General features: G+C 36.7%; 1 protein-coding gene across 7 annotated transcripts in view; it reads left to right on the forward strand.

Annotated features, from left to right (window-relative positions):
* LOC135209693 (carboxyl-terminal PDZ ligand of neuronal nitric oxide synthase protein-like) overlaps window positions 1-24,742 on the forward strand; it is a 489,466-nt gene that overhangs the window by 366,661 nt on the left and 98,063 nt on the right. For all 7 annotated transcript variants that reach the window (XM_064242447.1, XM_064242448.1, XM_064242443.1 and 4 more), the window contains one exon: window positions 20,361-20,432. In XM_064242447.1, the coding sequence (XP_064098517.1) occupies window positions 20,418-20,432 (15 nt within the window). In that variant the 5' untranslated portion in view covers window positions 20,361-20,417. The remainder of the gene's footprint in view (window positions 1-20,360; window positions 20,433-24,742) is intronic.

A 24,742-nucleotide genomic window follows, 5' to 3' on the forward strand; every position in this document is an offset into this window, starting at 1 on the left:
AAGAAGAAGAAAAAGAAGGAGGAAAAGAAAAAAAAACTCGCTACACGCAAAATTCTGCATCAAGAGTCATCCTTGTACAACCTAACAAAAGACCAACAGATAATGCTGCATTTTGTTAGAATACTTAAACTTAGCTAAACCTATTTTATCTTTAGATAGGAGGATGATGACACGCATCCAGACCATGGAAGAGGATATTTTATACCTTCCAGTTCATATGACGTCTCTTGAATGTTACGCAATGGGTTTTGCAATGGTCTTTTAAGTTGCTCCTCAGGTGTTCCGCCTACGCATTTGGCTTCTCTAGGCAATATGCAGTGTTACCCAAGTTTTATTTCTTTCACTTTCCGTCAGGATTATGAATATAATTTTGCTTTTACAGCGACGATGAGATGTTTACATTTATGTTACAGTTTGCAACGTCTTGATGACTATTTATTTTTTGAGGTTTATTTTCTTTTCGTTAAGACGTCTCGACTCTGTAGTGTGCTTCAGTTTTATGAACTCTTTCCAGTTATGGCCTCTGTTGTCCACATTACTTTATTTTGGTCATGTATTGATATATAAATATATTATGCTCCAAGTGTGTCTGAAATGTACGTATAGTAGTGAACTCTTGACACGACATGTGACGTGTCCTGGTTATAAACGAAAATCTACAGTGATACAAATGCGTATGGCTTGAAAATGTAAAGAGATTTCGATGAATTTTTTCAGAGTTCATCACATCTAACAAAATAGATGGTTATTTTGCCTACTGTGAGGTTGACGGAACTGGCAGCTATATATATATTATATATCTATATTAATATATATATATATATATATATTATATATATATATAGATATATATGATATATAATAATATATATTATAAACAATACACACACACACACACATATATATATATATATATATATATAATATATGCACATATATACCACACACACACACACACGTATATCTATATATATATCATATTATATATATATATATATATATATATATCTTATGTATGTATGTATGTATATATGCATACCTACGTTTATGTCAGTTTATGTATTCGGTTCCCAAACAAAGACTATTTTGGGTTTTGAATTTGTCGAAAAACTTCCTCCTTGGGCTTCAAAGAGTAAATGTTTGTCTATTCTGTTGCTGTACGCGATCGGGAGCAGCAGACGAGAACTTCAAAAAGAATATGATATTGTTTTATAAGGATTAAATCCTTATAAAACACAGAACCTTCAGGAAATGGGAGTATATGTCTATGTCAACGAAGGTCACTTATTATTTTTAGGTAAATTAATGGAATGGAAGAACAAGATTAAAGAAAACAACAGAAGCTAAGGAAATCCTGGGGTAGGAGAGAGAGAGAGAGAGAGAGAGAGAGAGAGAGAGAGAGAGAGAGAGGTACGTTCCTTGTGGCAAAAAGTCACCTTGCTTACAGCGTGCTGATATTATGTAATAGGAACTTTAATTTCTCTCTCTCTCTCTCTCTCTCTCTCTCTTCTCTGATGTATGAAAGAAGGAAGACAGTTGAGAGCGATTGAATTAACAAACAGCAAAAGGTAAATTCATCCTGTTTCTTCCTTTTGTTTTAAGAGCCTTTCTGAGAGAGAGAGAGAGAGAGAGAGAGAGAGAGAGAGAGAGAGAGAGAGAGAGATTTAAGCTCCTATTACATAATATCAGCACACTGTAAGCAAGGTGACTTTTTGTCACATGTAACGTCTCTCTCTCTCTCTCTCTCTCTCTCTCTCTCTCTCTCTCTCTCTCTCTCTCTCTCTCTCTCAATAGCATCCTTGAACGTGGGCTTGAGAGAAGGACGGACGCGCCCTAACTTGCTAATGTTTCAGCAAAAGTATCAGGTTCACGTGCTTATTCATTGTTCACACTTCTGCTTTGGTACGTGTTCACTCTGGGAGCTGCTGTTCTGTAAGAACAAGCGTCAGCTTTGTTGCTTAGTTCTCTACCTACATTTACTATTCAAGTGTGTGATAATGTATGAGTGTTTGTGTGTTTGTATGTCACTTTTGTTACGAATATCGATGTTTGACACCTTCATTGATATCTTGTGTAGATAAGAGGAAGTATCGTCTCTAGAAATATGTGTGAATGGTATGAAAGTATCTTATTTTTATTTTTAGAAGATGAAAACCTATTCGTCTGGAACAAACCCACTGGGACCATTGACTTGAAATTCACGTTGCCAAAGAATATGGTGTTCATTAGGAAGAAGTAAGACGAGGTATAGGGAAATGCAGAGAAAGAGAGATGTAGATTATTAAAAATAGAAGACATTAATCAGCAAGTAGAAAAAAAAATGTATTAAAATGCAAGAAGAGTATTGGGTGCAAACTTTTTCTCAGGAGGGAGGCCAGGCTATTGGAATTGAAGGCGAATCATAACGCGAAAGTCTCCTATTTATACAATACTTCTTGAATACTGATGCGTATGGCGTTAGGTTAAAAGGACGCGGCTAAGTACTCCGTAATGGAACTCTTACGGTCTGTTACGCAAAAGGGGGTGGCCCACCTTGGCAAATACGGATAGATATCTATGTAGGGGCTTGCAGTTTGTTGCGGATGGTCAGTTTGTTCAGTTTGCCAGGGATCTTTTGTAGCCTAGATCACGTAGAGTTTTCCAAGTTATTTTCTACTTAGGAATGAATTTCGACTTCTTTATTTTTTCGTTTCTCTTATCCGCTTCTTTCAGATTTTGAACATTTTGATATAGAGGGTAATTTGACTTGCTTTATTATTGTTTTTTTTTTCTTCAAAACATTTTATTCTAGCGTAAGTAGATTTATAAGTGTAGATATTAGTACTTACACTTTTCGATATCGGGCGAATTTTTCCCTGAACAGGAAATGCGTTTTGCCCTGCATTTCTTGAGGGTATATTATTTACTTTGTAACAGTTACGTAAATGTATTATTTGCCATGTATTATATATAATATCTTATATATTATTATTATTATATAATATAATTTATATATATCTTATATGTATGCATGTATGTATATGTATATATGCAACTGTAATAGCTATACATACACATACACACACACATATATATGTGTGTATATATATATATGTGTATATATATATATATATATATAATTATATATTATGAATACTTATGTTTTACATAGCAAGATTAATCATAAGTCACAATTAATTACATTGTATTCACAGGAAATACTTAGTAAATGCTAATTTGATTTTGTAGTTCGAGAGACAGGAGGAGTTAATGATGATAATTATGTTGTTTCTGGTGTTTTCTCTCATCTCATTACCGTTATATATTATAAAGTTCCTCTATGCCAGCGTAGATACGCGTATATACGCTCCGGCATGCCCTTTAAAGCTCTTACATACGCCTTTCCAGTGTTGAGCCCACCCTCGTTTGTAAATTCTCTCTCTCTCTCTCTCTCTCTCTCTGTGGTTGCCTCAAAGGTATTTTGGGCGCAGACCCAGCGCTGGCTGAACTTGGTGACTAGGCGAGGGAGGTCTGGAAGGTCTGGACTTAGGTTCTGGAAGAGGGAGAAAGGGGGAGGGGGAAGGGGAGTGGGGAGGGAGTGAAGGAAGGGTGCAATAGTCCAGGAAGTTGTTGCGTAACAATATTTTCGTTTCATCCACAGCTGCTCAATGGAACTAATACTTATGCTACGGTAAAGGACTTGCCTATCTGGCATGGGGGTTTTGTTGATGCGGTGTAGTTGTGAGTGGGTTTTAGTGTTTAATTTCTATTATATTATATACACACTTGTATATATAAATATATGTTTACACACGTGTATGTATATGTTTTAGTTTGTTCAATTTGTAGCGTGGCATATATATATATATATATATATAATATATATATATATATATATCTATATATTATGTATGGTTATGTATGGTATGTATAATTTGTGCTTATAAATAAAATTTCTTTTCAAAGGGTTAACTTGATGGTATATTTGTTAAAAAAGTCGCCCAAACAGTCTCTCAGAGTATATATAGTATATATGTGTGTATGTATAATAAGTTGTTCACCTTGATTTCATCTAGCTAGAATTTTGGGTTAATTCTACAAGCTACCAGATACTTAATTCAATGGTTTAGCCAACAGAGACAAGATTTTATTACCCCTCCATGTCTGGAATTCGACAGGAAGATTACTTCAGGTAACTGATGTCCATCGTAACTCCTTTGAGTATGTGACATTTATCCTTGAGTGTAATCTCTCTTTGTGATATTGTTATTCAGCCTCTCGATCCTTTAGTTTTCTGTAAAAGAAAGCTATTGAGATGATATTGGTCTGTCCGTCTGCACTTTTTCTGTCCACCCTCAGATCTTAAAATCTTCAGACTAGAAGCTTGCAAATTGGTACGTTGATCATCCACCCTCCACTCATCAAACATATCAAATGGCAGCCCTCTAGCCTCAGTAGTTTTAATTTTTTTTAAACTAATAATCTTCACGTATCATATTAAATATTTCTTGTATGGAGAATACATTTATTGCTTTAGTTATCAAGAATATCATTCGTCTTTGGTCTGTCTGTCTTTCTGGTCTGTCTATTAATTTTGCCTGCTTTCGCTTTCCACCTCATTCCTCGTCCTCTTTCTTAGATTCTTAAAAATGGCGTTTTGGTTATTACTCCAATTTTGTGCTTCATTATGTGCGGTATTCTCCTCAGCATCATCTCCTCTCCTTCATCCCCTGCCACTTTCCTCCTCCTCCTCCTCCTCCTCCTCCTCCACCCCTCTCCTCCTCCTCCCCTCCTTCTTTTCTTCTTCTTCTTCTTCTTCGTTCTCTTCCCTGGCATCTTGGATTACACGGAGGTTCTGAGGAAGTGTTTCGAGTTTCCCTCCCCTGGGATAATGGAAGCTTCTAGAAGCTTGGCAATACTTTCCTTGCCTCTCTTGTCTTTCGGAAATTTGTTAGTTCTTCGAGGCAGATCAGTGAAGAGAATGAAACAAGTAAAAGCTGCTGTGAATAAACGAGATTTCTGTCCGGCAGTTTCCTCAGCCACGGCCCATAAAATTCTTAGCTGCGGCCCATGAAACTCAGCCTCGGTTTGGTGGGGGTCTATGTTATTTGTTCCTATAACGCTGCTGAGGATAGAGGGCTGCAAGTTGGTATGTTTGATGACTGGAGGGTGGATGATCAAAATACCAATTTGCAGCCCTCAAGCCTCAGTAGTTTTTAAGATCTGAGGGCGGACAGAAAAAGTGCGGCCGGACAGACAGACAAAGGCGGTACAATGGTTTAATTTTACAGAAAACTAAAATGCGGTGAAATGATGTAAGTTCTTGGTGTCAGTGCTGAATGTCGACTTCCTCTTGTACTAGACTTCTAAGCCTACATTTTATATTTCAGCTCAGAATTGTTACAGCCACCATTACCAAATGAAAACGTGTAGTTGCATATCAACTCTCTCTCTCTCTCTCTCTCTCTCTCTCTCTCTCTCTCTCTCTCTCTCTCTCTCAGATCTTAAAAGCTACTGAGGCTAGAGGGTTGCAAATTGGTTTGTTGATCATCCACCCTCCAATCATCAAACATATCAAATTGCAGCCCACTATCCTTACTAGATTTTATTTTAAGGTTAAAGTTAGCCATAATGGTACTTCTGGCAGCACTAGGAACAAGTAACAGTGTAAGGTGCGGGTTCCTTAAGTGACAGTCCCCAGTGGGTCTATACTTGGTATGATTAAAACACTAAGTATATATGAAAATATAAGATTTTTTTACATTATTAACGACGGGTCCCAGGAGGTAGTGATAACTACTGGCCGATCGAACACGTAGTACGTAGTATTAAGACGAAGGTTGGACTTAGAGCGGCTCATCTCTTGAGGCGAAACACTATGAAAATGGTTGTGTAGAACTGAAAGCCCTCTATTCTACTTTTTATTTGTGTGAGCTGACTGTAGACTTGAGATTTGGCTAATTCTGCACTTATCTTGCCTTACTTCTCTGTTCTAAGTTTAGCTACAGCAACCATGTGTTGCAATATTTATGATCGCCTCGAGCCCTCGAATTGTCTGGCATGTACACACCCACACACTCCAACTGAGAGGAGGCATTACATAACCTCTGTCAACTTGACCTGGAAATGTCGTGAACAAACAGATTAGGTGAAACTGTGAAGAAATTCGTGTTGACGCGCCTTGGAACATGAATAACACATACGAAAATGTTATTACCAACTTACCAAATTGTTAAATTCTGTCAAGTGTACGCGTCTATGAAATTACCAACTGAATTTTTAAAATACTGCAACAAAGGGTGTTGGTGTCGTCAGTGTAGTGTTTCTTAAGATTCTTTGCAGCTGCAACCATTTTTGTCCCTTTTGCTGTCCCTCCTTTCATATTCTCTTTCTTCCCTCTTACTCTCCATCCTCTTCTAACAATTGATTCATAGTGCAACTGGGAGGGTTTTCCTCCTGTTACACCTATCAAACCTTTGCTATCAATTTCCATTTCAGCGCTGAATGACACCGTAGGTCCTAAATGCTTGGCTTGGGGCCTAAATTCTATATATTCATTTCATTTCTCTCTCTCTCTCTCTCTCTCTCTCTCTCTCTCTCTCTCTCTCTCTCTCTCTCTCTCCTGAAGGAAAGGAGTTATGAATTACTAGTTCCAGTGCCGTTCCTTTTCTCTCGTTCTCCCTTTTAAAGGTAAACAGGAAATGAGATTCTGTTCTCCCTTTTAAAGGTAAACAGCAAAAGATATGCTGTGGAAAGCTGTGAATATGCTGCAGCCTCCAGTTGGCGTCCAGATTATGTGCGGCCGTCTGTTTATTTTAGCTGAATAAGGGTTGCTTAAATACACCGTTTCTGTGTGGAGAGGAACAGTGTGTCTTTAATTACGAAGAGGCACGGTACCAGGATTTAGGTTAACGTCAGAGATGTGGTATTTCTGCCAAAATAATTGTGTGAATCTTAGTGTGGTTGTAGTGTTCTATAGTGTGAGGTTCGGATGTAGGTGAACAAGGCTTATGTTACGATTTCACCTACATACGTACAAACGTGTATGTATATATATATATATATATATATATATATATAATATATATACATACATACATACTTACATACATACACACTCACTCATGTAAAAATAATGGTACATTACATCGCATCCTTGATACTAATAATCATGAACTATATACATATTTAAAACATAAATAAAATAGATATATTATAGATATAAAACACGAAGAAAGTAGGTTTTAATTAGTCACCCAAGTCGTAGTTGACCTCCAACTACAAAAAACGGGAAGCGTAGAAAACGGAGCTGGGACAAGGTAAGTCGATGAGAGCAGACAAAGGTTTCAGTCAACAAAGACAGGTGGATCGAGGCAAACCAAACAACCCCTCGGTGGTATAACCTTTCATCGGAGCGCTGCGAGAGACTTGACTTGAGCTTCTCAGATGATTTTTATATATTACGGTGGCCAGGTTTCGTCCTTCGTCTAGAGTCTGACCGGGCGTCTCTGTCGTCTTTTTCCTTTGTTGTGCGTACGGCCTCGTGTTTGTAAATCTTGGTCATTCTTAGTGTTTTAATTGTTGATCAGTTATGGTGTCTTTATCTTAGGAAATGCTTTGTTTTTTGTTACCTTGTTAAATATTAACTTGATTATAGAAAACGACGCGTTTTATAGGGTTACTCTTCTATTCTTCTATTTTTTTATTTGAAAGTAATTACATTTTTCCATTGATATCTCAGTTGCACGTTTCAGTTTCTTTTGCTAATTCGTATTCTTCTCAGTATTTTTATTTAATAACAGTACATTACACAATGTTCTTCATATTTATCGAAATTCTGTATTATGTACGAATCACGCAATGAGTGTGTTCTCACACAGGGACGTATTTCATGTATAAGAAGGGATTCAGGTTGCCCGTCCATCGGTCTTTGCGTGATAAATCTAGACAGCAAATTTCTACGCACATTTTCTCCCTCTTTACATTCCGGGCATTTTGAGATGATTCAGTTACAAAAACTGGGAAAGAAATTAAGAATATTTTATATTTTTTTAGATCAGTCTAGCTGTCTGTTTATCTATCTATATTTGTTTAGTTTTGGAGTGTTTTTGTGTGCGTGAATGATTATATATATATATATCTATATATATCTATATATATATATATATATATATATATATATATATATATATAACTGAATCACGAAAGTGGAACGCGATAAATGCATAAATAAAAGGTATAAACATGGGTACGATTTACGAGGTTTACAAAAAGATAAAGTCCAACTGCTCAGACACAGGGACAAGACAATTAAAGGATTATACAGGGCGGCAACTGAACACATTCAAACCCTTGGTAAACAAAAACTTATTCACAAAACATATTAAACATAAATATACAAAGAATAATATATATATATATATTATATATATATATATATATATATATATATATATATACACATATATACACGTTTCGATGGAGTAAACTGTTTGAATGGTTTGAATCGTAGTAAATAGCTTTTGTTATTGGAAGAGAGAGAGAGAGAGAGAGAGAGAGAGAGAGAGAGAGAGAAGAGAGAGAGAGAGAGAGAGAGAGAGAGAAGAGAGAGAAGAGAGAGAGAAGAGAGAGAGAGAAACTATTATTGAAAAAAAAGGTGTCATCGGCTGTCACAAGGTCGTAGCTGCTGCCTGTAAATAATAAATGGCTCTAGTATGAGGTGATACACTTACGAATAAAATCGTGTAACAATTCTCAGATACCCTCCCTCCTCCCTCCCCCACAGAAAATATGAGAAATTACTTCCTCCTGCTCCTCCCTTCTACCCACCCTCCCTCCCTCCCTTCCTTCCTTCCCTCCCTTCCATGGGTAAGTCCTTTCTAATTAAGGAGGCTGTGCTTTAATGAAACGGCCATTTTCGACAAATTCTCTCATGTTCTCAATTGCATTAAGTGAAGTTCCTAAAGTGTCTCATTTTTGCGTGCGTGTATTCGTGGGTTTTTGATTCATTTATTTATTTATTTTATTCTGGGTTTGTTCAGTAATCTCCGTGGTCGGATAATATTGTTCGTTATAGTTTTTTTTTTTTTTTTTTTATTATCGTGATTCTATATGAAGATTCAAATAGAATATTTGGACTTCATATGCGATATTTTCCACATGTACGTCTTGGTTTTTTTTCATTGTGGTTTTCATTTTAATGTTTTTAATTCTTCAGGGGATTTTTTTTCATTGTCGTTAATTCTAGGGGGGCCACTTTGTCTTGTTTCTAGTGTCTGCCTCTTCATATGACAATATATTTGTTTTTGGTGTTTATTTTAAAGCATTTTCATAACTCCTAAAAACTAACAAGGCTGAGGAAAGAGGCAAGACTGCACCTTTCCCCCCAAATCCCTTAAAAACGCCACTCCCCAGGATAGGCAAGTTCGGTTACTGATTTTTGTTTTTTTGTGAACTGACTTATATTTTACACATTCGAAGTTATGGTTAAAACCCTTCGATTTCTTGAAAGCGTGTCTTGATGATGGTAATAAAATGAACTATTTGTTTTATTCCGTTGTAGGATGTGAGCTCCGATGGTGAAAAAGTCTTATTCAATCACGGAGTGGATGACATTTTCCATTAGTCGTCACTTCCACTGCAAACCACACCATCCGCTTCCTGATTACTCAGAATAACTGCTGAGATAAGGCTTTGAATAATAATTATTAATGATGAAAGAGCCCCGACACCGTGACTTCCCTCCGGAGAAACAGGGGGGGGGGATTTCAAATATACTTTGTTGGAGAAGCTTTTGATTAAAGTGCCTTTTGATCTGCCATTGATAGGGGGAGGGGCGGGGGGAGGGGGGGGGGGAGAAGTGGTCGTTTCTCTTCTGAAAATCGATTCAAGGCTGCTACATCAAAGGGTGGATCAGCACCTCTCTCAGCTGGACTGTAAACACGGGAACTTCGTGAATAATTCTAATGCCGCCGTGAAGGGGTAAAATACTTTATTTTTATGCAAAGTGAATCTTTGAAGAAGTATATTCGTTCAAGGACAGCGCGTGGGTGTGTATTTTTAAGTGTTGCTGTAATCTGAGGTCACATCAGATTGGTAGGAAACGTATATTCGAGATTTTCTCTCTAGCTTTGTTAGATGGACCCTTAAGTCTTCTGTACATCTAATACATCAATTATGTCTGCATGAGATCCAGTAAGGACTAATGCTCTTTCTCTTTAAAGTATAACCAGGAAAGTTTCTAAATTAAAGGTCATATAATCTTTATATCCCTGACTCGAAGTTGCTTCGAGGACACCACTTAGCCAGCGTCATTCGTCGCCTACGTAGCGATTCTAAATCAGTCTCTCATCATTATCACCACAAAGGTCGACTTTTCCATGAGCAAACTCGTTCCTTTTTATTTGAGGGAGTGAGTTTTGTTTGGTACTATTGATGCTTTCCGGGTATTTTGATGTTGTTTCCTTTTTGGATAATTGCTTTAATCGCTCTCTTGTCACAATTGTTCAAAGATTTTTCTAGCCGCTTGTGAATGATTTACAGTGTTAAATTAATGTTTGTAGACAATGTAGACAAATTTTTATTTATTAACTATATAAGAGCCTTAAAATTAATGTTTATTGACAGATTTTTATTTATTCAACTTAGTATGTAGTGAACACACACACACACACACACTTTCCAGGACAGCTTAATCCGTAAGCAAGCGGTAGGCTTATATATCAGACTAATAGGCCTATCAAACAGTGACCCCTACTGCCTATGGCACGTGTCTCCTCGCCTAGTGTAATAGCGACGTACGAGCTGTTTTTCCAGTTGAATTGAACCGTGAGAGAGAGAGAGAGAGAGAGAGAGAGAGAGAGAGAGAGAGCATTGTTCATCTGGACTGGAGCGGATCTTTTTAACAAACTGTTGCCATGACGATTTTGCAAAGTTTGCCTTGCGTTAAAGTTGCTCTTCCGTTCTGTGTCCCTTTTGAATGGGTAATTCACTTCGATTCTTTGGCTAGGATATTGTGATTTGCGGTAGCTTGTCTCTCCGCTGATTTATCTCTTTCGTGCTTCCGAGATCGGTGGTTTTTGCTTTTGAATGTGGCTCGGTCCGCGTTTCAGTATTGTGCGGTTTGTTAAAGTTTTTTGAGTGTGTGTGTGTGTGTGTGTGTGTGTGCGCGCGCGTGTTTTTTTCATTGTGTTCGCTGTTATTGTTCCCCCTGGTAAAAACCGTATTCATTGTTATCAGTGATTTGTTATTCTTGGTGTTGCTGTTTATATGGTGCTTTTTTGATAATCATTTGTTTTGTTTTCAGTGTTCTTTGGGTAGCATGGCCTTCATTTTTTTACGGGACTATATATATATATATTATATATATATATATATATATAATATATATATATATATATATATATATATATATATATATATTATGTATAATAATAATGATGGATTCCCCCGTGGTCCTCCCGTTTTGATGACATACATTTTGATGTAGTAATAAACCTCTGATTTGTTATTTCTTCTTCTTCTTCTTCTTCTTCTTCTTCTTCTTCTTCTTCTTCCTCTCTCTCTCTCTCTCTCTCTCTCTCTCTCTCTCTCTCTCTCTCTCTCTCTAAGCTGAGACCCAAAACGATCCCGGTACTTAATTCACTATTTGGGTCAACAGATGCCTTCCGATACTGGATTTTAGGCAACGCTCTATACTTTCTCTCCTTGTCTTGTTCGAGAGAGAGAGAGAGAGAGAGAGAGAGAGAGAGAGAGAGAGAGAGAGAGAGTTTTGCCTACAAGACATGCAATTCATTATTAAAAACCGCAAACAATGTTCATATTGATTAAGTTTTCGTCGGGTGAAGAGAAAAAGTTCATGTAAATATGAAGTGAAGTGAAGCTTCATAATTTAGTTTTTTTTTTCTTTTTTTACGAACATGGATGCTTGCTAGTATTGATACGGTGGTCTTCATTCATACACAGACACACGCACATGTGTATATATATGTATATATATGTGTGTGAGTGTGTGTGTGTGTGTGTATGTGTATGTGTAAAGTGGGAGTGTTTTGCTTGTTTTTATTTTGATAATGAGGACCTTTTTTTTTTTTTTACGTCTTTCTCTTTGAATAACGTTTGCACAGGAATATTTAACCTGTCGATGCTCATCTAGAAGTGCGGCCGGACAAACAAATAGCCATCTCAATAGATTTTTTCCTACAGAAAACTAAAATATTGAATTGTCCCTCAAAAAAGAAGGGGGTGATAGTTGTCACTACTTTGATTAAATGTGCAACAAAAGTAGAATTGTACTGGATGTTTCTTTGTTCGGAGTCTCTGTTGGCTTTGTAGCTGAATGCTTTGATGTCTCTGCTACTTAATGTACGTTACGGTTCTAGCGTCAGCTAGTGGGGGAAATTCAAGACAGCTGCCCTGCCGAGACAGGGGAAGAACGGGCAGGACTGGTTACTATAGTATATTCACATCAACTTTGCATTTCACGTCTCGGCCCGTCTCTTACGACGCTCCTGATTGGCTGTTGATAAGCCAATGACATGGCTGGAAACTCTCAGTCTCTCGAGAGAGTTCACATGGGTAGGATCTATCTTCCACGTCTCCTGAGGGATACATCCCTCAGGAGAGGTGACTGGCTTATCAACAGCCAATCAGGAGCGCCGTAAGGGACGGGTCTAGACATCAAATGCACGGTTGATGTGAATCTACTATAATACTATTACCCTAAACAAAATCGACGGACCAAGTGTAGTTTATATATTTGTCAATAGCTGTAGGTCCCGTATCTAGGTAACCAATTGGTTCCTAGTCGCGTAAAAATATCTAAATGCTTCGGACCAGCCATGGCGTATGTACAGTACACTGAACAAGACGAGTTTACAGGGATATTTTCGTAATTTGGAAAGGAGTGCGTATTTTCGACTGTTAAACGCTCTCTCTCTCTCTCTCTCTCTCTCTCTCTCTCTCTCTCTCTCTCTCTCTCTCTCTCTTTTCTAACTATTTAGTCACTGGAATGTATCACTCTTTGCTACGAAATGGTGTTCAATTCCCCAGGATTGACTTATAGTGGCCGAACTTGGCGTACAGCCTCCGCAGAGTTTCACTTCCGCGAGGTCGGCCGACTGGCCTTTGATGAAGGCGAAATTTGCATCAAGGAATAGTTTTGATGACGATCCCTCTGTGACTCCTCCAATTAAATAATGTAGGAAGGGAGAGTGCGAGGTGTGTGTGCTGTAAAGCCATCATTTCTCTCTCTCATTAGTAATGTATACTGAGACGTGTTTGAGGGAGTGGATGTTGTGTGGACTTTTGAAAATCAGTATTTAATACCTTTGTATTTATTTACTTGAATATATATATATATATATATATATAATATATATTTACCGTTATTTTGAATGAATTTGTGATACGGCACTCGTTATTTAAACAATCTTTAGCCCCATAGGTGGTATAGCCGTCAGTGCACCTCATGTGGTGCACTGTGGGCATTACTGAAGGTTAGTTGCAGCGTGTTTCCGGCCCCTAGCTGCAACCCCTTTCGTTCCGTTTACTGTACCTCCTTTCATATTCTCTTCTTCCATCTTACTTGTCACCCTCTTCTAACAATTGATTCATAGTGAAACTGCTTTGAGGTTTTCCTCCTTTTACACCTTTCAAACCTTTTACTGTCAATTTCCGTTTCAGCGCTGAATGACCTCATCGGTCCCAGTGCTTGTGGGCAGTGGCCTTTGGTCTAAATCCTATATTCAATGAAATTAAAGAATCTTTGTATATTCGTGATATCGAAAGGACTTCAGATATGACAATCTGTCAGTATTGATGAGTTTGCTGTTTTCGTTCATTTAGCAAACATTCGCCTTCTAGAATAAGTTTTTTGGGTTGGTGAGAAATTGGCGAGTGTTTATAATCTATTCTTTTTGATCTGGCGTTTGTTTGCATGTGTCTATTATTTGCGAATTGTTACAGCATAACTTTTTAAGCTCTGGTAAATAAGCAGTGTAGACTTTGCTTTTAGTGCAAATCTGAAGAGAACTCTCTTGTAAGTATGTATGCTTTCGATCATGTACGCTTTGTAATGATCGTCATAGAGTTACGGAATATGAATTGTTTTGTAGCTTTACCAAAGTGTATGGAGAGAGAGAGAGAGAGAGAGAGAGAGAGAGAGAGAGAGAGAGAGAGAGAGAGACCCATGCAAAGTAAATCAATTACTTTTCAAGCATCAAATGTCAAAGTATTCCACGTAAGCACGGTTGGCAGAGACACGCATGACAAAGTTTATACATTGTTGACTGATTTCCGGTAAAAGGGACATTATTGAGTCATGAGGACGTTGACATGGCCAGCTTTCCTACGTAACAGCTCTCTCTCTCTCTCTCTCTCTCTCTCTCTCTCTCTCTCTCTCTCTCTCTCTCTCTCTGTTATTTTAAAAGCTGTTTTAAAATAACAAATTAACGAGGAAGCAGTTTTAAAATAATAAATCACTGAGACGTTTAGTGTTTTACGTGTGCGTTTGACTTTGATATAAAGTATATGAATCTGGTATCTTATAAGTAAATAGATGCTGTATATATTTTTTTCAATTATATTATGTAGAATAACTATTGTAAAATGGAAATAAGGTTTTTGATTTGGCTTTATGTGACTCTCTCCTCACCAACAAAAGGTCTCGACCTCACAGTCTCAATCTTTAAAAAGAAGAAGAGAAAAAAAGCATATCCCAGTATCCGGTTTCTACCTACCGCATCCATCCTCTCCTTCCTTTAGAAATTTATTTCCCGTTAAACTATGTATGTATTATGTCTCCACTTCGCAACTGTTAACATCTTGACTATTATTCAGGCCGTTCAAATTCATAAGGTCTCCCGCCAGTCGAATCGTACTTGTCCATGATTTCCGTCCAATATTTATCTCATTTATAGTTTCTCTCTCTCTCTCTCTCTCTCTCTCTCTCTCTCTCTCTCTCTCTCTCTCTCTCTCTCTCTCCAGAATCGATTCTTTTGTGCCACCTTAACGAAAATCTCCAAAGAGTGCCTTTGGACAATCTCGCTGAGAAATAGTCTACGGGTTCCACACACCATTTTTTACTAACACTTCACGGCCTGCCTAGCGATACCCATTATTGGCTGGCCGAGTCTATTATTAGGGAGGGAAGGTGAAAAATAGTACGCCCGTGAAGGTAGGGTCGTTTATCTCAGCCGTCGCCAGGATGTTGGATAAACAATAGAAATAAAACCAATATCCAAATCTATTTTCTCCGGGCGAGATCATTTGTTTCTCTCTTTCTCTCTCTCTCTCTTGTTATCGGAAAGGGGAGATAGGAGGCGAAGCGCTAGGACTTTCAGCAATACATTTGTAATATTTTATATATAATGGATTATTTATATGACAAATTGCGGATGGAGCGTATTGAAAAATGTAATTTTTACAGATGTTATCACAATTTTTGCCTACAGAAAATGCCATCCCCATCAACTTTATATTGCTGTTGCCTTCAATTACACGTTACTAATTCATTACTGCGTTATACACAAAATTATGAGTACTTTGTTTAGTGGGAGAACTTTGTTTACGGCTTGCTTGCCTGACTTTGCCTCATTAGATTTCGAGTAGAGTGGTTGTTGATCAGACTCATTACCAAGCAAGGCAGTACTTCAGGCTGAGTCATTATCCGTTCTTAGTCAGTTGAAAGGAGTTTTTCAAGAATTTCCCGCAAAGTGCCAAGTATGTTGCGTGCTAGTCAAGAGCAGAAGCAGGCCCTTTCTCTGTCTGTATATTTATGTATTTATTTTTTTCATTTGGTGCTTACTTTTCGTGTTTTTTTTTTCTTCACGCAGTCGTCATATCTTTTTTTCTTTTTGTGCTGAAAATCACTGTCAAAACCTTCATATTCTATTATTATTATTATTGTAAATTCTGGGAATCACTATTTTAATTGTAACCCTTACGTTCTCATCTGCTTGACTCATTCATAAATTATTACTTTTTATGATACCTTGATACCTTAAAATCGCGTTTTTTGTCTGCAGTCTTCTTCTTGTTACGAAATCGACATTTCTTTTTTTTATTATTTATCTCTTTACTGCTTAATGTACATTGTTTTAATGGTTACCAAAATTAGTTTAGTTTTTATCATTTCTTTTCTCTCCCTTTTTCTTTACTTCTGTTTTCTCTCCTCTTCTCTTTACGCCTGTCCTTCATCATATAAATTCTGTTGCCTTCTTAATCTCGTTTTTTCTCGTGTGGTGGTTTCTCAATCGGTCTCTCACTCTACGTGTTTTTCATTTCGTTTTTTATGTCTTCACATTTTATTTCTACTGAAATTTCGATTTAACTGAGTCCAGTGATCAGAATCATTAAATTTTGATTTTGTTTTTAGTATGAGTTTTCTTTTATCCATCTACATTTTGTCAAAGGTTTTAATTCCTTCCGGAAATATTCCTGCATATCACGTTTAAGTAGAAGAAGAAAGAATACCTCTATTTGTTGCTCTACAGAAAACTCTTCTATTTCATACAGAATAAGCAATCTCGATGTACTAACGTACCATGAAAAAGGAAATTTGTGCAAGGGCATGTACGTACGTCCATTCCCTTTTCCCTTGAGATTCTTAGAAGTCCGTAAGGATGATGTTAAAAGACTTGTGTATTTTTATTCTTAAATAAAGTTTTTCATTTTTAGTTGACAGTTTTTTTTTTTTTTTTTTTTTTTTTTTTTGATTTAACACATCAACTTTTTTTTATTTAGATGAAGATGTTCAATTTTATTGGACAGTATTTTTTATGTCGTTGCTTTTCAGTTTTTTTTTTTTTTTTTTTTTTTGTATCTAAGAAGCAAATTTGTTTCTGTCCCCGTTTTTTTTAATTAACGAGATTCTAAATGTAATTAAACCTAACAAAGAAAGATTTTCCTTCCTCTGCAAACAAGAGAGATAGGGACAAAATTGCCTCAAAGAATGACAAGTCTCTCGACAATGAGATGAAGATCCTGGTCACTTGTGACAGAGACTCAGATCCCCCGTTTTTTTCCCGCAGTTTCTATCTTCAGTTCATTATTTTATCCGTTTAGTTTCATTATACCTATTGCATTGTCAGCATATTTATTCCTGAGCTTAATTATCACATTCCGGATTGTTTCATTTCCGCCGATGAGGTGCACTGTAGGCATTACTTAAGGTTCATTGCTGCCTACCTTCGGCCCCTAGCTGCAACCCCTTTTGTTCCTTTTACGGTACCTCCTTTCATATTCTCTTTCTTCCGTCTTACTTTTCATTCTCTCCTAACAGTGAATTCATAGTGCAACTGCTTTGAGGTTTTCCTTAAGTTACACCTCTCACTCAAACCTTTTAACTGTCAATTTCCGTTTCAGGGTTGAATGACCTCATTGGTCCCCGTGCTTGGCCTTTTGCCTAGATTCTATATTCAATCGATGGTCTTAGTCGTTCAATTCTCTTCTTGCCTTTGGATTCCCTCCCTGGCGATATTTTGGCGAACTTATCCTCCTGGTTTCACTTCTGCGGGACGTAGAAAGACATCTTTCCCAGCGGAGAGGAGAGAGGAGAAGAGCCCCTCCGCCGCCTTCGCCCTGAGTTTTGTGGCCTCGTAACTTTTTAGGAAAGGGAACCAAGGCTTTATTTTCCATGACCTTCTCTGAAGTGACTTTTCAGGAAAGTTTTTATTTCCAGTTTCTTTTTCGTTTGTTTTAAGTTGTTATTGTTCTCGTATGTGTGTGTATTATTTCATTTCCTTTGGATATTTTTTTTTTATTTGTTAATTGGGATTTTTCATTTTATTAAATTCAAATATATATAATATTTTATTATTCAAATATATATATATATATATATATATATATATATATATATATATATTTGAATAATAAAATGAAAAACCCAATTAACAAAAATTAAAAATAAAAGAGAAGGCTTGCGCTAGAAGACATTCACCTGATTTTAGTCTAGTGTGTTATGTTATTGCACAACTTTTGTGATAAAAGTTGGTGCGCCTTATATCTGCGGTTCTTTTAGGAAATCCTTTTTATTTCGTAACTTTTTGAAGCGATATAAGAACAATTCGAGTTCGGCACACGCTTTGAGATTGTGGAAAAAAAGAAATAGAATTGTTCTCCTAGGGATTAAATCTTTTGAAAATGATACTCTGGTCGGAGTCCTTAAATTGATAGCTGTTTCATATTATTGAGATTTTTTTGTTTTTTTTTTTTATATTTTATACGTTGACTTCTTAGTCATCCTTAAATGCATTGTTATCAGTTGCTTTTATGCTACGAACTCTTGAATTCGAGTAATTTTAACATTCGTTTACCATGTCCCGTTTGTATATATTTTTAAATTTGGTCATTGTAATAATGAATTTTTGTTATCTTGCTTAATCTGTTTGTGTTATATTATTATTATTATTATTATTATTATTATTATTATTATTATTATTATTATTATTATTATTATTATTATTCAGAAAGCGAAACCTTTTCATATGGAACAAGCCCAAAGGGGCCATTGATTTGAAATTCAAGCTTCCAAAGAATATGGTTTTCATTACGAAGAGTATAATTGTTGGCAACAATTTGGTAAAGTATGGTAAATAAAAATTCAACCACCGCACTGAAATTTTTTTCTTTTCACTGGAAAGTACAAAAAATAATTAGCATTCTTTTTCAATGAGTTGCACTAAACATTACCTTAGTTTCATTTACTCAAAACAATTTTCTTATTGTTGCCAACACTTGTAGAGCAAATCTTTTTTTCGAATCTTTTGATCTTTGATTTTCAAGGTGTTTTTTTTTCCGTATCCCAGGAGTCTATTTTTCTCCATGTATATTTTTCTCCTCGAATTCCCCAGCAGACAAAGATTCTCTTCTTGGAGGCACAGTCATTTTTAGTCTTATTTCATCCCGGGTCGTGTCAGTGCGTTAGTTTTATTTCCGTGTGTTTTTTTCGTGTTTGTTTGATGTTTTTGTGTATGCTTTCTTAATTAGATTTTGCGCTCTGTACTCGTATTTTTCTTCATATTTTCTTTGTAACTTTTTGTTTGGTAAATCATACTATTTTTGTTCTTTATTTAATTTTTTTTACTTCAATTCCTTCATCCGTTTCTGTTCCATTGACACGTTGACCTCTTGCCTTTGTATTTCTTTTTCAAAATTTTATCCGAACCCGGATTTTCCTAGCTTTCTGTTTCCGTAGACGTTCTGCCTTTTCCCCTTTCTATTTCGATTTTGCCTTTTCCCCTTTTCATTTCTTGTCTCCCTGCTTTCCTGGTTTTTGCCTCCGCTGGTGGCTCTTATGACCTTTGACGTGTACCACAATCCTTCTTCTTCTTTTTTTTTTTATTTTCATTTCTTGCATTTCTCAAATTCGTTTTTTCCTTTTACTCGAACCGTTGTGTTCTAACCTTGTGTATATATGAACTGACTGGTACCATACATGTATTCGGATATGTAAGTATTAGTTTTTTAAGTAAATTTGACCTCAAATTAACTGTTGTTCGATTCAGGAGTGAAATTACCGTCATGGATTATGCATCTGCGTGGATGTGAGTGAGGGAATTCTACATGTTGGCGAAAGCAGTACAAAAGCTTATGGGGCTCCACGGTTGAATACATTTAAGTTTCTCTTGATATGGAGTCTTCTGTTCAATGAGTTACAGCTGGCGTTTTTTGTGGCAGTAGTATTAACCTGTCATTGCTGTTATTAAATGTTCGACCTGTCGAAATTTCTACTTGAGAAGGAAGGTACATTTTATGGGTTCTTTGATGAACTGTACATTGTTGTGCTAGTAGGGGTGTACTTGCTTCTGGATATGTATTTTGGCAATATTTGGTTTAGGAATTGACAGTTTCACCTCATTTATTCACTATTTTTTTCTGTGGTGATAATAATAGTAATGATAATTTTTACGTTGTATTCTTGTTCATCATCGTCATCATCATCATCATCATCATGAAAACGTTATGTGAAAATCACCATATAGAAAAATGGTATTTTTAGTTTTTTCTAAAAGCCAACTACTGAGGCTAGAGGGCTGCAAATTGGTATGTCGATCATCCGCCCTCCAATCATCAAACATACCAAATTGCAGCCTTCTAGCCTCAGTAGTGTTTTTTTTTTTTTTTTTTTTTTTTCTCCAAGGTTAAAGTTAGCCATAACCGTACTTTTGACAGTGCTAAAGGTACCAACAATATAGGCCGCCATGTATCGTAGCTGAGGTTCATGGGCCGCGACTAAGTTTTATGCAAGGTTTATGGATGTTCTGTGGCTGAGGCCACCACCGGACAGAAAGGTCGATTGCATTTTTTTTACTTGTGTTATGAGTTTGCTGTTGTATTCACGCGTTATTTACGATGGTTCTTCTCTCTCTCTTCCACAGTACATTGGAACTTTGGATGTCCCAAGACCGACAAGCCGAGTTGAGATCGTTGCAGCGATGCGAAGAATTCGAGTAAGTAGAAAGTTGGTTTTGGGTTGCTTTTACCCTCCGTTATTTCTTCAGAAGGATTTTTAAAATTGAGTTACCTCATATTATAAGTTTTAGGTTTTAACTCTTGAATTTTGGAAAAACCTTTGTCAGGAAATCTTTTTCCATTTAAAATGTTATGTTGCTTTTTTTTTTTTTTTTTTTTATCAAGACATCACAGTAAAATTCTAGTTTATTTATATTATACAAGTCATTCTTTAGTTGCCTGGTGTCCCTTTTATAAGAGTTAATTGTTAAAATTGTTAATTTATTTTAATTGAAATTGGAATTTATTAATTAAGTAGCATGTGCATATTTGTAAAATAACATTTTGGAACCCACATATCTTTTATAAAAAGACAAATCTAATTCTATTATACGCTTGAAAAGTTTATTTTTAGGACACACAAAATTGCATTACAAGTTGTAGATCTCATTTTCAGAAAATGTCTCCATTACTCGAGCTGTCATCCTTCGTACTTTTAGTCTAATTCATGACTTCATTCGCGGACCTATTTACATTTTAAACGGAGCTGCAGTGTCACACATCTGTCCTTAGCATACTTCGTTGTATCTCTGGCGCAGAGCTTTCACGTCAAAATAGTTGATGATTCGAGTTTCCACTGACGTTGAAATGAAAATTATCCGTTGGCAGATTTACATTGAATTGTTTTCTATAATACACCTGAGATTTGATAATACGCGTCAAGCCATTGCTGCTTAAATTTATGTATGTGGCATCGATTCGCTCCCTCGATATGTTAGAAACTTAGACCATCCATAGTTCCCAAAATAATTCTGTTTACTGTCATCGCACACAGTCGTTGTCATTACTGGTTTGGCGGTGTCATTGCTGGGCTTGGAATGCCCAGATGTAATTACCAGGTAACAAGGCAGTTGCTGTCGTAAAATGCCAGGAACGGGCATCCGATGGCATATGAACGTGAAGAGAAAATACGAGCATAAGAGCTGTCACACCTTGTCTATTTCTGCTGTGGTAGAGAGAGAGAGAGAGAGAGAGAGAGAGAGAGAGAGAGAGAGAGAGAGAGAGAGAGAGAGAGGTTAGTGCAATGCCTTTTATTCATGATTTCATGTAGGCAGTTCTCTTTCCAATGGATCGAACAACCTCTATTGCAAAGAGGCAAGCGCCTCATAATGAAACATGGTATGCAGTGTCCTTAGACTTTATTTGTTTGCGAGAACCCAGTTCCCTAGGATCCCACGCAATCTGGATAATGCAGCTTATGTTTGGCCATGAGCGATATGAAATGGATACGTGATTTTATTGAAGTTTTGGTATTTTTCTCTTAGTGGTCTTATGTTTTTTGTTGTCTAAACGTTGGGCAAGGGCGAAATTAATTGTACTTTATGCAATATGTAGTTAGTGTTCTAGGTCTCATACCAGGTGTCAAATATTTACTCATTTTACCAGTTAAACTTCGAACATAATAACAAGATTTATTACATAATTTGGACAGAACTTCCCATAGTCTTCTTTGGAAATGCCGTTATTTCAAGTAGTTCAAAATCCACTCGTATTTAAAGTTTTGATTGGCATAGAGGGGGATGATGATGCGTATTAGACATAAATAAAGTAAGATATTTACTGTTTTAACACTATGAAAATCCCTATCCGGAGAGAGAGAGAGAGAGAGAGAGAGAGAGAGAGAGAGAGAGAGAGAGAGAGAGAGAGAGAGAGAGAGGGGAGTTTAATTTTGAAATTTCAATGGGGCTCTTCAGAAACTTAGAGCAGAGAGAGAGAGAGAGAGAGAGAGAGAGAGAGAGAGAGAGGGTGATTAATACTGCAATGAAACTTTGATACTGAGTTGCGGTTCCTCTTCAGGGATTCGTAATATAACTTTTGGGAAAGTGAAGTTTGCCGCTTGTTTCAATTCTTATTCGACTTGCATTCCAGAGGTCACTGGGAAGGTGGCTGGAACCTTTCTTTTGATTTTATTTTTTTTTTCACTTCATGGGAGTTTTTGGGGATTTTTTTTAGCATTCTGTTTATATCTGACATTCGTTTTTACGGAATATTTTTGTTTTGGAATCCATACATATTCCTTATTTTGTTTATTTGTTAAACAGGACTTTTGTCTCTTAACTTAATCAATTGTCCATTTCTCTTTCACAGAATACATGAATGTATTCTTGCGTTGTTTCATACAAATGTAATTTAGGTAATTATAAACGTTATATATTTGATTTATGAATGTTTAATAGTCTGATTTTTTTGTTCAAATTTTAGTTATTGGGTTTTACGATACATAAAGTTTATGACGCAACAATTCTAATAAGTTCATTTATGCTGATCCGTCAGAATCCACATATTATATATGTTACCATAATCACCGTCCAAGACCTCTCTGTCTGGTCAATTCTTGGCATGGTGGCCGACATGGGAAACCAGAAACCTGTGACACACGACAATAGCGTTTGTAGATAACGTATGCAGTTATATAATCACAATGGGAAAAGTTTAACTTTTCTGTAATTAGTTCTATTGAGTCTTACATATTCATACATTCATTCCCTTGTTGCCTCTTAGTATTGTTTATTTGTTTATTTATGAATGCGTAGTGTTAGGTTTCACCATTATTTCTCTCTCTCTCTCTCTCTCTCTCTCTCTCTCTTCTCTCTCTCTCTCTCTCTCCATGTTGCGCCTTCATCTTTTGAATATACTTCCATTCGACGGCCAACTTTTGCAGTTATTTTCGTCCTGTCGAGTGATATAAAAGTAGGTGTGTCAGGCGCCTTTATCTTTGCCTGAGTAACGGTCCCTAAAAACCCATATATCAAATATAACAAAAATAATGTCACTCCTCTCTCTCTCTCTCTCTCTCTCTCTCTCCTGAGAATTGATTGCTGTCCTTTTTGACCTTGTAGATTTGACATACATATGGCTAGGTATGTTTTGACGTTTTCTGTTTCTCTTTAGGATGGGAACGCATTTTCGTAATGGAAAATATGTGCTTTACTGGAGAGAAAACTTATATATTATGCATAAGAGATGAACTTTTAGAAAGTTATGGGCAGTTATTGTAAGATGGCCTCTTCAGGAGATCATCATCTTTTTTCACTTGAAGATGAGAACGGTCTGAGTAAATTTTATTATGTTAATGTGCTGAATTTAAAATGACTTAACGGGGATTTTTCCTTAATATTTTATCTTGTTTTCCATTTCTAAAAAAACATTTTGGTACATAGTATTTTCTCTGTGTCATAGGATGAAACTTCTCTCTCCCTCTCACTCTCTCTTTCTCCTCCTCCTCCTCCTCCTCCTCCTCGGGTGGTAGCACGTCCGTGTACGACTCTGGAATGGGACGAAGAGGGACAATTGAGGTAGTTCCTTAAAAAAATATCCAGTGTTGCTCTGTTTTTCTAAGCAGTCAAGTCATGTATGTAATTATTAGACGACTTTTATGGGTCGCATCTATTGTGAAATAGATAGAGAGAGAAAAATAATCTCTCTCTCTCTCTCTCTCTCTCTCTCTCTCTCCTCTACTCTCTCCTCTCTCTCTCTCTCTCTCTCCTCTCTCTCTCTCCAACAAAACTTATTTTGACGTAGGGGTCTGTATTGTCACTATGTTAGAACGTTAATGCAATTGGAAAGCTTATGTCAACGTTCCAAAGTTTTCTTTGATCCATTTTTCATTCCGCTAGAGAATCCCGACAGACAGGCACTCGCAGTATGGGTTCCTTTTGGTCTCATCCCTCTCTTTTTCCCCGTAAGTTAATTTTCTCCCTCTGAAAGCCCCTCTCGAAGAAGTTCATTAGGCGCGTGATATCATTCAGGGAGCGCCGGGCTTCCTTAATGTTGTTTTTGACATTAACGTCTTTGAAGTGAAGAAAAACCCAATTTCCTCTCGCCACCTCCTCCGGAAGTTGGCCTTCTTTTTCGGGGCCTGAAGGGGCATATTGCTCTTTTAACCCCAGAGTATTATAATAACGATTCACAGCGCGATCGAGAGTACTTTTTTTTATCGCGACGTCTCACTTAAACGTGTTTTATGCCGGGGCATAGGATATGGCTCCCTGAATGACTCTATTTATTCCAAGGCCTGAAGGGAAAGATAATGCGATATTGGAGCTTATCCTCGAAAGTAGTTATAAAACCGCCAGACAGGCTCATTTTTTTAGAAGTGAACCACATTGTATGTTCTTGTGTACATTCTTACGTGAGTTTTTTTTTTCTTTTAAACCTTAATTTCTGCGGTAATTTTTTCCTATCTTCTGAATTTAACCCTTTATATTTGTAGAATCATCGACAGTCATGCTTTTTTTTCATACGCTTT

The sequence above is a fragment of the Macrobrachium nipponense genome, chromosome 38 (assembly GCF_015104395.2).
Source record: "Macrobrachium nipponense isolate FS-2020 chromosome 38, ASM1510439v2, whole genome shotgun sequence".
Taxonomy (NCBI): domain Eukaryota; kingdom Metazoa; phylum Arthropoda; class Malacostraca; order Decapoda; family Palaemonidae; genus Macrobrachium; species Macrobrachium nipponense.